This window comes from Stegodyphus dumicola, chromosome X2, assembly GCF_044657685.1.
Source record: "Stegodyphus dumicola isolate Sdum_Otavi_A_Nest chromosome X2, ASM4465768v1".
NCBI classification, from domain to species: domain Eukaryota; kingdom Metazoa; phylum Arthropoda; class Arachnida; order Araneae; family Eresidae; genus Stegodyphus; species Stegodyphus dumicola.
The window spans coordinates 61713923-61727809 of record NC_140781.1 but is presented as its reverse complement, the minus strand read 5'-3'; the positions used below and the strand labels follow the sequence as shown (position 1 = coordinate 61727809).

At 34.4% G+C, this 13887-nt stretch overlaps 1 protein-coding gene across 2 annotated transcripts in view; it reads left to right on the top strand.

The window, feature by feature from the left end:
- The window catches only part of LOC118205710 (protease-associated domain-containing protein 1), a 45998-nt gene extending 43986 nt beyond the window's left edge, over positions 1-2012 (top strand). For both annotated transcript variants that reach the window (XM_085810081.1, XM_035378003.2), the window contains one exon: positions 1788-2012. In XM_085810081.1, coding sequence (XP_085666207.1) covers positions 1788-1908 — 121 coding nt within the window. In that variant the 3' untranslated portion in view covers positions 1909-2012. The remainder of the gene's footprint in view (positions 1-1787) is intronic.
- Positions 2013-13887: the final 11875 nt, after the last annotated feature.

Sequence of the window (13887 nt, the reverse complement as noted above, 5' to 3'; positions counted from 1 at the left end):
ACATGCAAGCAATTAGAATTACAAAGTGATTGCGCTTGCATGAAACGAGAACAGCAGGCTTGTGCCATCTATATATAAAGGACTATAAAGTTGGTTTGAAATTTGTTTATTGTCCTCTCTCTGCAGTGAACATTTAATTAGTGGTCAGTATGCCTTGTCAACAGCGGAGGGAGGGTACCATACCAACAACTAATGGAGTTCGAATGAGGCCACATTGTCGATATGTGAGAGGATGGATCAAGCAGTCGCATGTGTGTTTGGAAGAAATGGACAGAGGAAAACCAAACATGGTAAAATCCTGGCAGTGGGGCAGCCAGTAGCCCAACAGCATGCGATGACAGACACCTGATCCGCATGGCTGTGAAAGATCGTACATTGTTTTCTCGTGTGGTAGTACAACATTGGAGCATAGCTACAGGTATTGTGTTGTCTAGCTGCATGGTTCATCGCCATCTGCTGCAGCATGAACTGTGTGCAAGTGTTCCTCTACACATGATTCCCCTGTCACTGAATCATATGTGCCTTTGACTTCAGTGGGTATGGCAACACAGTGCATGACATGCCCTGTAGCAGCAAGTTTTTTCCTCCAATGAACTTTTCCTGATGCTGCATGCAATGAACTGGAAGTTGATCTGTCAGCACTATCCTTATCTTCAGGGCAGATGTTTTTATTTTATTCGGCTTATAATTCCTCCGAAAAAAATAAAGTTACGGGGGCAAGTATATTTAACATTGATGTAAATGGCTATCTCACTAAATTTACGCGATATCAACAAGATAGCGATGGTTTTAATTTGGAGAAAATGGAAAGTACTAGAGATTTCTCAATGGCCAGGGGAAAACTATATAAGCCTGCAGAGAGCATTAGTTTTTAGTTGAGATTTCAGAGTCTTGAAAGATGTCCATGCAAATGTTCTTAGTAGTTTGAGGTGGTAACTACTGATTGTGCTGTATCATACTGACATGAGTTGTACAAATACTTTTGTGTAAAGTTCTAGAACTGTAATTTTTTTTTAAATAAATTTTTTAGGGTTATCATCAGTTCTGTGTGCATTCAGTACTTTTATGGAAAGTTCTAGAACTGTAATTTTTTTTAAATAAATTTTTTAGGGCTATCAGTTCTATGTGCATTCAATCCATTATAAACCCATACTCATGCAACAATATCGTCACAAAAATACACATTCTAAAATAAAAATTACTGTTTTCAGCATTAACAGTTATTGTTGGATGTTAGTTTGTTTTCAGTTAGGGGAGATGACATCTAGTACAGTATGTCATGCTCCACCAAGGCAGAATTATATTTTTCTGGGAGCTGTTGACTTGTGCCTTCCTTCCATAAAAATACTACCAATTTTAAAATTATCACTTAAGATATTGCTAATAATGATATTTAATTTGTATTGTCAGAAGCTAATTTTTATGTGGAATGAAGTCAATATAATTTTTCTCAAAGTTGTTGGTGCAAAAATTCAGATAATACCAATGAGGACTTCTAAACAAGAAAACTAAAAAAATACTCCACCTTTTTTAATTAGCGAATGAAGAATAACTAGAGTTTTGTGAAATTGTTTGAGAGCAGCAGCTTCTTTGCATCATCTAAGTGCTGGTAGAGAGGAAAAATAAGGCTGTTAACTATTCCAGACATCATTCCATAATAACTAAAAAGCTTAAATATTATATTTTTTATTCCAAAGCATGACAAATTCATTGTATTATAAGCATGTGATCACGAAGTTTAAACTTCATTTCATTTTGCAATTTTAATCAACAATTTTTTTTTGCAGGTACATGATAAAGAAAAGCCTGAAGACGCACAATCTTACAAGAGCTATAATAAATATACCAATAAATATGACTTACATGCCCCAACAGGAACAGAAACCCCCACCATGGGTTTTGTGGTAAAAATTCATTCAATATTTCATTCAATATTGTTTGCCTATATACTTTGTAATGCAGACTTTATAAAACATATGTAAATTGTAATAAACAAGTTATATCCATATAAATGATTTTCTTCATTAATACTTCTCCTTTATTTTTCTAGTGTAGTGCTTTAAATTTAATAAGTTTCAACAGCATTCGTTTTGTCCAAGTGCTTATGATTAAGTGACTTTTTTATACTTCATGTACCTTTGCCGTATAAACTATAAAAAAAAAAAAAAAAAAAAAAAAAAAAAAAAAAAAAAACCTGTTTTCAAAGTAATGTTTGTATTGATCTTTGATAGAAACAGTTCCAAAATGACAAATCTTAGTTCAAGGCATTCAGTGGTATTGCTTCCTGTTGATTAAATTCAGTTATGTTTAGGTTTATTGATAAAAACTGCTTGTAATGCTTTGCTGATATATTTTTAAATTGCTCTCTCAGTATCAAAATGCAGTTGTTAGGACTATGCAGATGAAGGTATTGACTACATGCAGGCCACTCATAGGCTATTCCTCATGGGGCAAAATGCTTATTTCATTATAAAACATGTTAATGATTCCATAAAGAGCTTATTACAAATTTAGTATATATGCGGATAATTTTAGTGAAATTTGATTTCCTTTTTTGCGGTGTAGCATGAAGGGTCTGGAGAGGTGATGCCTTGCGAGAAAAATAAGGTTACAAGCGCAAGTCTATTTTGGCGAGATATAGTCTAGCTGGATATGGTATGGGTGATTAATTTTTGTCGCCATAAGTTACTAAACTTCGCATTATTTTGGTCTAGTCCCTGTATAACAGTAAGTACTGTAATTCAGTAAATGTAATTGAACCGTATATATAAACGTAAACATATCTGACTTTTATCCCGTAATTACTCCACCTTTAGGTAGCCACAAAGCAAATTTGGCAACAAGTGTAACAAAATAATTTCCTTGATGTGATTGGCATCGATGTTTATGTTCAAATTTGTTTGTTTAAAATAATAAGTATGTAATAAAATTCTAAGGAGAAAGCAGATTGGTAATCTATCCATTCTCAATATTGTGGTGCTGTATGAATGTGATATTTAAAGATAGAGGTAAGTGAATTTGTTTAAATTGACTTTATTGCTTTAAAACTTTAATATAAAAATATTAATAAAAGAACACCTGTTAGAACAGCATTCACAAAGCACTACAGTTTGTTAATAGCATCTTTAAATGCACCAGATTTTAACTGTGAGGAAATTTAAATTAAATTTTTTTCCTTAAAGCGAATTGTTGCAAATTTGGCTGAATTAGACGATAAAATTTGCATTGCTGTAATAGATGCCAAATCTGAAGATTTTTAGGTTGAACACGAGAAAAAATTAGATCTAGCTCGTATTTATGCTAAGCAAGTCTTTATAAACTTTCAAATTTTTGTGAACTGTTAGTGATGAATACAGCGGCAAAAAAATTAAAGCTCCTCAAAATAGAATTTGTTAAATTTAGAAGGGAAGTGAAAGACTGGCTCACATTTTGGAGTCGGTTCAGTAGAATTCATGACGATACTTATGAAAATACGTTTCAGTATCTCATGTCATGCCTGAAAGTTGCTAGTAGGGTTCTAGAAATTGTAGGTGTCTATTGGCCAACTGCAAAAGCCACTGATAGCCTAAAAACAAGGTTTAGCTAGGAAAAGCTACTTGTTGAGTATTATTGTCGCAAACTGCTATCATTGGTAGTAAAAGATGCTAAGAATGTGAAAACAAAGATGAATATTATGCAGCTGTATGTTAGATTGGAGTCACATCTGAGGTCTTCAGAGTCGATTTGCGTCACTACCGACAGACATTCTGCCATATTATTCCCATTGGTGGAATAATGCATTCCCAAAAATTTAAAGGGTTTGGTTACATAATCCAATCAATAAAGAAGAAAAATACTCTTATGGTGATAAACTATCCCAGTTATTGTTGTTTCTTCAAACAGAAGTTGAAGGTGAAGAACGAATTTCTTTATCTGAAACTGGTTTTAAATCAAATGAAATTTCAAATAAAAATCAAAAGTACACAAATGACAAAATTTCTGTTCCAACGGCTAAGGATCTAGTTTCAGGTACTAAAGTTATAAAACCCGCTTATGTATTTTTTGGCAAATAACATTATTCTCAACACTTGTTTTAAAGGCCAAGAAATGTCTTTTGAGAATAAAAAGGATATTTTAAAGAGGAGGGGGAAGAAACCTGTTTTGCATGTTTGAAAATCAGACACTTAAAAAAAGTTGAAGAAAAATCTTTGATGCATAATTTATGAAAAGAAACATTGGACTTATAGTATGTCCTGAACTGCTTGATGTTGATAAGAAAACTAATTCAAAGACTTCTCACATTGATGAAGATGTAACGTTCTCTAACCAAAACCAAACAGTTCATATACAAACTCTGCTTGTGTCATTGAAGCAGAAGAAAAGAACTGCAAAATATCAGTTGACACAGAGATCATATATTCTTAAATCTACCATGAACCAAATGAGGGTGATTGCTCAACAAAGTGAAAATTAAACATGTCATGTTTGAGGGTATTATTTTCTAGAAAGCAACATAAATGCTATAAAGTACTGGTGAATAATTAAAGAAGAATTAATTTTGTGAAATCCAAGTTTTGGACCAGCAAGTTACTTGCAGGCACATTGCTAGTTTTCAGGAAGAACCCTGGATGGTTGAATTATGGGATAAAGAATTGAAAACAAGTTTAGTGTAGAATTGGAAATGGCTGTATTGGATCACTTTCATAAGAAAAAATAATGTGGTAGAAATGAAGTCACTTTGCCAATGATCGACGATCGGGATAATTTACCAGTCAATATACAGATTGCTCAAGCAACAAAGAAACTTAAATTAGAAGAAAATTTGAAGACTATAATGCAATAATCCAATATTGGTTACAATCAAGAGTGGTAGAAGAAGTGCCAAATAATGCAGCAGAGGGGGGAAATACACTACCTTCCACAAACCAGTTTTTAAAGAAAATTCCTCGACAGCAGTTAGACCATTATTTGATGTATCGTGTAAAAAGAAAACACTTTCATCCCTAAATGACTACTTAGCAAAGGACCAAATTTTCTTACAGTTGCTTCCAGCAGTACTGCTTAAATTTAGAGAGTGGAGGACAGGTATTATTTCAAATATAAGGAAAGTGTTTTTAGAAATTTCTGTGGAACACTATGAAAGACATCTAAGGTTTCTGTGGTGGAAGGATGCTGAACAGCTTATGGAGAAATGGTACGACCCATTCAGAAAGTTTTTTCCCTGGAGATATCTTCAACAGTTCAAGAGGATCCGAAACAAGAAGTAAAACATTCTTTGCCTCATCCATCTCTTCCTGCCTAGTCAATGAAACAAGGAAGGACTACTAAGTTACTTTCTAGATTTCTGGAATAAACTTTAAGCTGAATTATTATTTTGAGCTGAGAACTTTATTGCATGTTTTTTATTAATTCTATATATTACAGCACAAAGTTTGAGATCAGGACTTTGGTGATTTCGGATTTTTCAAAACTTAACAGACAAGTTGTATTAGATTCACTTGGCTCGGGAGTCATGATAGGCATATTCACACAAGAATGAGATGCGAATTCGGGAATCTTATGCAACTTTAGCCATTTATTTAAATCATTTTGACTGAGAGCAGCCAAAATACATTAGGCAGTACGAAGTCTGAGATCTGGACTCCTCGGGACATCTGCGATTCTGGATTTTTCCAGATTCCAGATCATCATTGTAAATCTACTAAGATAGCATTAGAAATTATAAAATTAAAAATATGAAGTCGTGATTTATGAAATAATTAAGCACTTATAATCTAAAGGGGAAAAAAATTAACCAAAAAAAAAGCTTAATATTTATTTGTTTACTTTATTAAACATTTCTTTCAATGTAAGTTGTTTGCTTTTTTATGATAATATATGATAATATTTTCTAGTTATGATAATATTTTCTCTTTAATTCTGTGGGCAGACATAATTTCGTATTCAGTTAGCCATTCCATTGTTCAAGTCCTGTAATTGCTGTGTTGAGAATTCCGACTAACTTGTGAATAAAAAATTTTTCGTTTTTAATAACTTCTCTATCACTTTCTTCACTATGGGTAGTGGTATCTAGATCTAAAACCATACTACAGATGTTGCCGTCCATTAACTTATTGATAATTGAGGCATTGTTATCACAATGAAAAACTTCTGTTATATTGTCTTTATTTATTACCGCTTCTCCACATTTCTTTAAAAAATCCATTAAATTGGAAAATTTAACCTTTGATTTGTGATATCTGAATACCTTCACATTCGCGGCTATCATCTTCATCTTCCTCACCATGAAATATGATAGCTGGCCATAAATTATGCCAAGCAGGTTTTAAAGTATCTGGAGACACAACCTCCCACAGTCTTGCAATGCTCAGTGTTAAGTCATTAAGACTATTTAACTGTAAGATTACGTCATTTTTTCTCTTCTTGGCGCCTTGCATGGCGCAGATGTTCATTACAGCAACCCTGTAAACGCTTACTCAGTTTTATTTTTTATTGCTGTTGTTGTTAGTAGTAAGTCATCGCTTGAAAGATGGCACGCATTTGATTAAAGTTGTCGAATAAAATATTTAGTACAGTCGACTTCTAGTTAATTTGAAATTGTTGTATAACAACGCACGCATCGCATGAACACTTTATGGCCCGTCGAGCCACAGGTAAAAGACATTGTTGCTAAAATTAACTTTTTAGAACATTTAGAATACTTTCGTTTGGTTGTATTACGCATAACTTCATATAGAGTGTTTGGAATGCTTTCGTTTTCGTGTGGATTACGCAATTAAGATTGAATACTGTGTCATCGTTCATTTCCTGTGTTGCTGTCGAGAAATCTGCAATCACGGTAAGTGATAAATTATTTATTTGTTCATGATGAGTGAATTGAAAGCAATTAAAGCTAACAAAAAGAGTTTAAAATGCAGTATCAGAAAGTTTGAAAATAAGGTAAATTCTACAGTGGATGAAGCAGATATTTCCTTATTGGAGTTATACGAATCAAAAATATTAGAATTTAAAAAGGAATTAAGTAACATTTTCGATTCTTTATTTGCACATTGTGAAGAAAAGGACACTGACGAATTCATTAAGGAAAAGGAAAATGTAGTAGATAATCTTGATGAAATTCATTTGAAAATTAAAAGAAAAATTTCTGAGATCCGTTCTCAAAGGAATAGCTGCTCAAATGAAAACGGTTCGAGTAAAGACATAATTGTTTCGGATATAAAATTGCCTAAATTGTCTCTTCCAATATTTAGTGGGAAAATCGAAGAATGGATTGAATTTGAGGATTTATTTTCCGCAGCTGTGCATAAAAATAGCAAATTAACTAATGCGCAAAAATTGCAATATTTAAAGAGTTCGTGTAAGGCAGACGCTTTAAATATTATTCAGTCCATTCCAATTTCAGATTCGAATTATGACATTGCATGGAATCTGTTGGTTGAGCGCTATAGCAACAAAAAAGATTTGATCAATTCTATCATAAAGAAATTAATTTCTATACCTCAAACGAGTGATTCTACTTCGTCGCTTTTAAAATTTATCGATAAGGTGCATGAATGTTTACGATCCTTGGAAGCATTGGAGCAAAAGGTGGAAGAATTTTCAGACACGTTAATTGTTTATTTATTAGTTGAAAAGTTGGATAGAAATACTCGGTGTTGGTGGGAAAGGTCACTTAAAAAAGACGAGATAGGAACGGTTAAACAACTGACATGTTTTTTGAAGGAACACGCTCGCACCCTATCGCATTACAAACCTCCGCATGGGGAATCGAAACGTTCATTTAATACCAAGGCTCTTACATCACTTTCTGAAAATTCAAAAAATTGTCCTTATTGTAAAGCTGATCATTTATTGTTGAAATGTGCGCAATTCTTAAATCTAACAGTCAAGAAACGATTGGAATTTGTAAAGACAAAAAAATTATGTTTCAATTGCTTATCTTCGGTCCACACAATCAAGGACTGTAAAAGTTCTAATACATGTAGAAAATGTCAGAAATTTCACAATTCGCTCTTACATTTTGATCGAAATGAAGAAAATTTCGATAGAGCAAACGGCACATCGAATCAAATCACAAACAAGACTAATAAATTTAGCAGTAATCTTTCTCCAAATGCTGATACATTTACTCCAATGGCAAGCAGCCAAAAGGTTAGTGACACTAATGAAACCAACCAAACAAAGTCCATTAACGGTACTGCGCTGAATATTTCCAGTTCTTTTAATAAACAAGTTCTACTTTCAACTGCAATTATTTTCGTTAAGGGTAATGATGGAAAATTTATCTCGTTGAGAGCCTTGCTGGATTCCGGTTCTCAAAATAATTTCATTACTAAAGAAGGTGCTGAGTTATTGAATTTGAAGAAAAGAAAAATAAACGCTTCTATTTCAGGTATCAATGGTACAGTTATGGGTGTTAAGGAAAAAGCTATAGCAACCATCGCTAACGCTACTAGAGATTTTATTCGTACCTTACAATTTTTTGTTGTTCCAAAAATAACTCGAGTAACGCCTGCTAGATATATAAACATTTCTGATGTTAAGCAGTTGCAACTCATTGGTTTAGCTGATCCAGAGTTTTATAAACCTGGTCAAATACATGTTTTATTATCTAACGAAATATTTTTTGATTTACTGGGAACAAATAGAATAAATATGCAAGACCTGATTCTCCATCAGTCAGTTTTTGGATACATTGTTAGCGGGTCAGTGCGCATGCCGCAGCAAGGCAGTGTTGATAATTTTTGTGGGTTTGTGGAAAATGGGGATAATTTATCTGACAACATGAGAAGGTTTTGGGAGATTGAAGGTATTAATGAAGCAAAAAAAGTGAAAAGTCAGGAAGAGGAATTTTGTGAACAGCACTTTCTTCGTACACACGCGAGGCAAGATGATGGCAGATATGTAGTGGAAATGCCAATTAAGGAGGAAGGACTTAGCCTTTTAGGGGAATCGAGAGAAAACGCTAGCAAAAGACTGAATTATCTACTTAAACGCTTCACTCGCAATCCCGCAATGAAACACTTATACGAAGATTTCATTAAGGAATATAATAAATTATGCCATTCCGAAGAAATTGATGAAGGGGATAGCTCTAGTTTCTCATATTATCTTCCTCACCATGGGATTTTCAGACCCGAGAAACCTAGCACTAAACTTAGGGTAGTGTTCGATGCCACTGCTCCTACGACTACTGGAATTTCGTTAAACGATATTCTGCTGAATGGAGGGTTAGTTGAAGACGAACTATTTGATATTATTTGCAGATTTCGAACGCATAAAATTGCCTTCACAGCAGACATTGTAAAAATGTATCGTCAGATTTTGATTAAAGAACATCAAAGAGATTTATTACGCATCTTATGAAAGAGTAGTGAAGAAGAACCAGTTAAGGTCTATAGACTGAAGACTATAACTTACGGTACTTCCAACGCACCATATCTAGCAACACGCACACTTAATCAATTAGCAGAAGACGAGAAAAATAATTTTTCGTTAGCAGCGCCAATAGTACAAAGGGATTTTTATGTCGATGACGTACTCACAGGAGCCCATACTCTAATAGAGGCTAAAGAATTACAGTCGCAATTGATTAACCTATTATCACGTGGAGGAATGCGTCTGCACAGATGGTGTGCTAATCATCCTGATCTTTTGCAGTTTCCGGATGGACAAGAGGAATATTCTTTCAGTAATTTCGATGACGATCAGAGCATCAAAACTTTAGGATTATTATGGAATCCAAAGATAGATTGTTTTTCGTACAAATCAACCATCAAGAAACCAAATACTTACACAAAGAGAACAGTGTTGTCTGATATTGCTCGCATTTATGATCCATTAGGACTGCTTGGTCCAGGGATAACAAAAGCAAAAATCTTCATCCAAAGACTTTGGTTATTGAAGCTTGATTGGGACGATCCGCTACCCGAAAGGATAATTAAGGATTGGCAACTTTTTATTGATTCAATGCAATCTATCAACAATTTGAAAGTCAGTAGATATGTTTTACAGGATAGTTTTTCTGATATACAAATTCATGGATTTTCAGATGCATCAGAACACGCATACGGAGTAGCCATCTATTTACGCTGTAGAAGTGACAATAATTTATCTTCACATTTGCTTTGCAGCAAGTCCAGAGTAGCTCCACTAAAACCGCTGACAGTACCTCGACTGGAACTCTGCGCAGCTGTACTGCTAGCACAGCTTGTTGCAAAGGTGGTGCCTTTATTGAAATTGGACATCAGTAAAATATGTCTGTGGTGTGACTCAACCATAGTGTTAGCATGGCTTCAGAATCCCCCACATGTACTAAAAACTTTTGTTGCTAATCGAGTGTTGCAGATCCAAGAGCTAACACATACACGCCAGTGGAATTATGTGCGTTCAGAGGAGAACCCAGCAGACCTTATTTCCCGAGGACTGAGTTTTGACAAGCTGCATGATGCTGATCTGTGGTGGAAAGGTCCTCCATTCTTGAGTGAGGGTGTCATACCTAACAAGAACATTGACTTTGAACAATTAGAAAAAACAGAGACATTTTCTAATGAACTGAGAAAAAGAACTGACATTGCTTGTTTATGCACTTTGCCTTCAAACTTTATTGATAATGTCCTAGATATCACTAACAATTATTTAAAATTATTACGTATTGTTAGTTATATTTTCAGGTTCATTTGGAACTCTAGGTGTGCAAAACAGAAAGGAGCACAGAGAAGAACAGGAGGAGTAAGTTCAAAGGAGTTAAATGAGGCAGAATCCTTTTTAGTAAGAGAGGTTCAAAAATGTAGTTTTTATTCAGATTATAACTCCCTCGCACAAGGTAAACCCATTAATAATAAAAGTAATTTACTTTCTTTGAACCCTTTTTTAGATGCAAATAATGTAATGAGAGTAGGAGGCCGATTACAAGGGGCCAATGTAATGTTTTCACAAAAACATCAAATAATTTTGCCTGTTAAAGGCAAACTAACTAAGCTGATTGCTGAGCATTATCATCAGAAATATTTACACGTAGGTTCGCAAGCATTATTGTGTTTTATGAGACAGAAATTTTGGCCATTACAAGGTAGGAATTTAACTAGAAAGATTACCCATGAATGTATAATTTGTAGTAAAAATAAACCAGTCACTATCGAACAAATTATGGGGTCATTACCTGCAGAATGCGTAAATCCAAGCTCACCCTTTAATCATGTCGGCATCGATTTTTGCGGTTCATTTTTTATTAGGTACAAGGGACAGAGGAAAGGAACTCTTCATAAGGTATATTTAGCTCTTTTCATTTGCCTTATAACAAAGGCAGTGCATCTCGAACTAGTGAGTGATCTCACCACTGACGCATTTATTGCCACCTTAAAGAGATTTATTGCTAGGCGCGGAAAATGCTCAATCATTTTCTCAGACAACGCAAAAAACTTCGTTGGCGCAAATGCCGAATTGCAAAGAATTAACAATTTAATTAGAAATCCTGACAAAAAATTAGCAGATTATTTAGGTGAAGAAGGAATAGTATGGAAGTTTATTCCCCCACGGACACCTAATTTTGGTGGACTATGGGCATCTGGAATAAAATCCGTGAAATATCACTTAAAGCGGATTGTAGGTAATGCAAGGTTGACTTTCGAGGAGTTATTAACTGTAGTAACTCAGATAGAGTCTGTTTTAAATTCTCGCCCTATTACTCCCTTATCTTCCGATGTAAATGATTTAGAGGCATTAACACCAGGCCATTTTCTCATTGGAAGACCCTTGAATGCTATAGTAGAACCCGAATTAATTGATATACCTGAAAACAGACTCTCAAGATGGAAACGAACTACCAGATTTGTCCAGTTGATATGGAATCGTTGGCATAGGGACTATTTAAACACACTACAACAGCGTTCAAAATGGAAGGTAGAACAAACGAATATTAAAATAGGTATGCTAGTACTAGTTAAGGATGATGAGCTTCCTGTCTGTAGATGGGTGTTAGGGCGCATTACAAGAATTTTTCCTGGAGTTGACGGTAAGGTTAGAGTAGTAGAAATATAGACAGCAAAGGGCATCATTAAGCGTGGAATTACAAAAATTGCAATTTTACCCTAAGAAGAAGCTTCCTAAGTTAGTTAAGTGTTAGCTTATTATTATAAAACTTGTATTGTAAATTGTATTGTGCACAAAAATTTGTATTGAAAATTGAATATTATTATATTGAATTAAGAGATGTTATTCGTATTGCATTATTGTATAAGGTAGTAATTGTACAATTTTGTAGGTTATTATGAGTATTATCGAACGAAATTATTGAAGTAACCCTTCAATGCCGGGGGGTATGTTAAGTCATTAAGACTATTTAACTGTAAGATTACGTCATTTTTTCTCTTCTTGGCGCCTTGCATGGCGCAGATGTTCATTACAGCAACCCTGTAAACGCTTACTCAGTTTTATTTTTTTTTTGCTGTTGTTGTTAGTAGTAAGTCATCGCTTGAAAGATGGCACGCATTTGATTAAAGTTGTCGAATAAAATATTTAGTACAGTCCACTTCTAGTTAATTTGAAATTGTTGTATAACAACGCACGCATCGCATGAACACTCAGCAAAGCAGATTTTAAGCTAAAATATTTCAAAAAATTTTTTAATGTCTCGTCATTATTTAAAATAATCTATGTTAATATTGGCTACAATAATAATGACAAGACTATTAAAAATGAATTATTATTCAAAATAATTCATTTTTAATAGTCTTGTCATTATTATTGTAGCCAATATTAACATAGATTTTAAAAAATTCTACTTTCAATTTGCATTTTCAGCACGTGCACAATTCCAATATCTATGGGCTAAATGAACGTACAATTTGGAGGAAAAAATAATATGGATACATTATCTTTAACTGAAATTTTGAGCCGAACAGTTCTCTACAATCAGGACAATTTTTGCAACATTGGGTAAACCAACTGAATTCTCCCAGCCTTATGAATGAAACGTTTTTCAAACCAGCCATTCATCAACACTTGTGTCAGCTGTGTTCTTTTATCTGCACTATAGGTAATGGAAAACTCTTTACTCCTTTAAAATGCTCAAGGTATTTTTTCCTATCATGAGAAGTTTAAACTTGCATGTTTCTGCAGCATTTGTGCATGCTAAAATTGTTAAGTCTCACTTTGGAATCTTTCCTATATAGGTTGCCAAGTATTTTGTGTTGTATATTATCAGAAAAGACAAGTTTCACAGGGTCCGTACACATTTCTGCACACAGAAATTAAGTACTTATAAGGACCATTAGTGAAAAAAAATTAAGGACCTAAGAGCAAATGGGAACTGAATAAATTCAATTAAAAATACACTCATGTCCATAAATTAAGGATAATTTGGAGTCACGCGGAAATCGAACTCTAAAATAAATATATCACCTGTAAAATCACTATACACATCTTCAAGAATCGTATGCAAATTTCAGGAAGTAACCAGATGACACCGATGGTACGTCACAACGAGTGTAAGAGAGTGATATATAAGGAATACAGGCAAAGAAGTAAAATTGTTCGCAGGTCCCTTTATAAGCATTTCAGTGCAATAACTGAATAGTTATGGTACAAAGGACGCATTTGGATGATTTTTTACATTGTAGAATTATCGGCCGTCTGGAATGTGGGCGTACCCAACTGGAAGTATCAGACGAACTTGGAATTGCCCAGAGTGTCATCTCCAGGCTTTGGCAATGATTTCAAGATGATGGTAATGTGAGTAGGTGTTACAGCACAGGTCGCCCCCAGAGTTACAACTGCGAGTTAGGACCGGTATTTGGCATTTACTGCCAAAAGAAACAGGCGGAGCACAGCATCAGACCTGTCACGTCAGCTCTCTTCAGCTGTACATGGTACGACAATTTCAAGGCAGATCGTGTACAGACGCTTAGG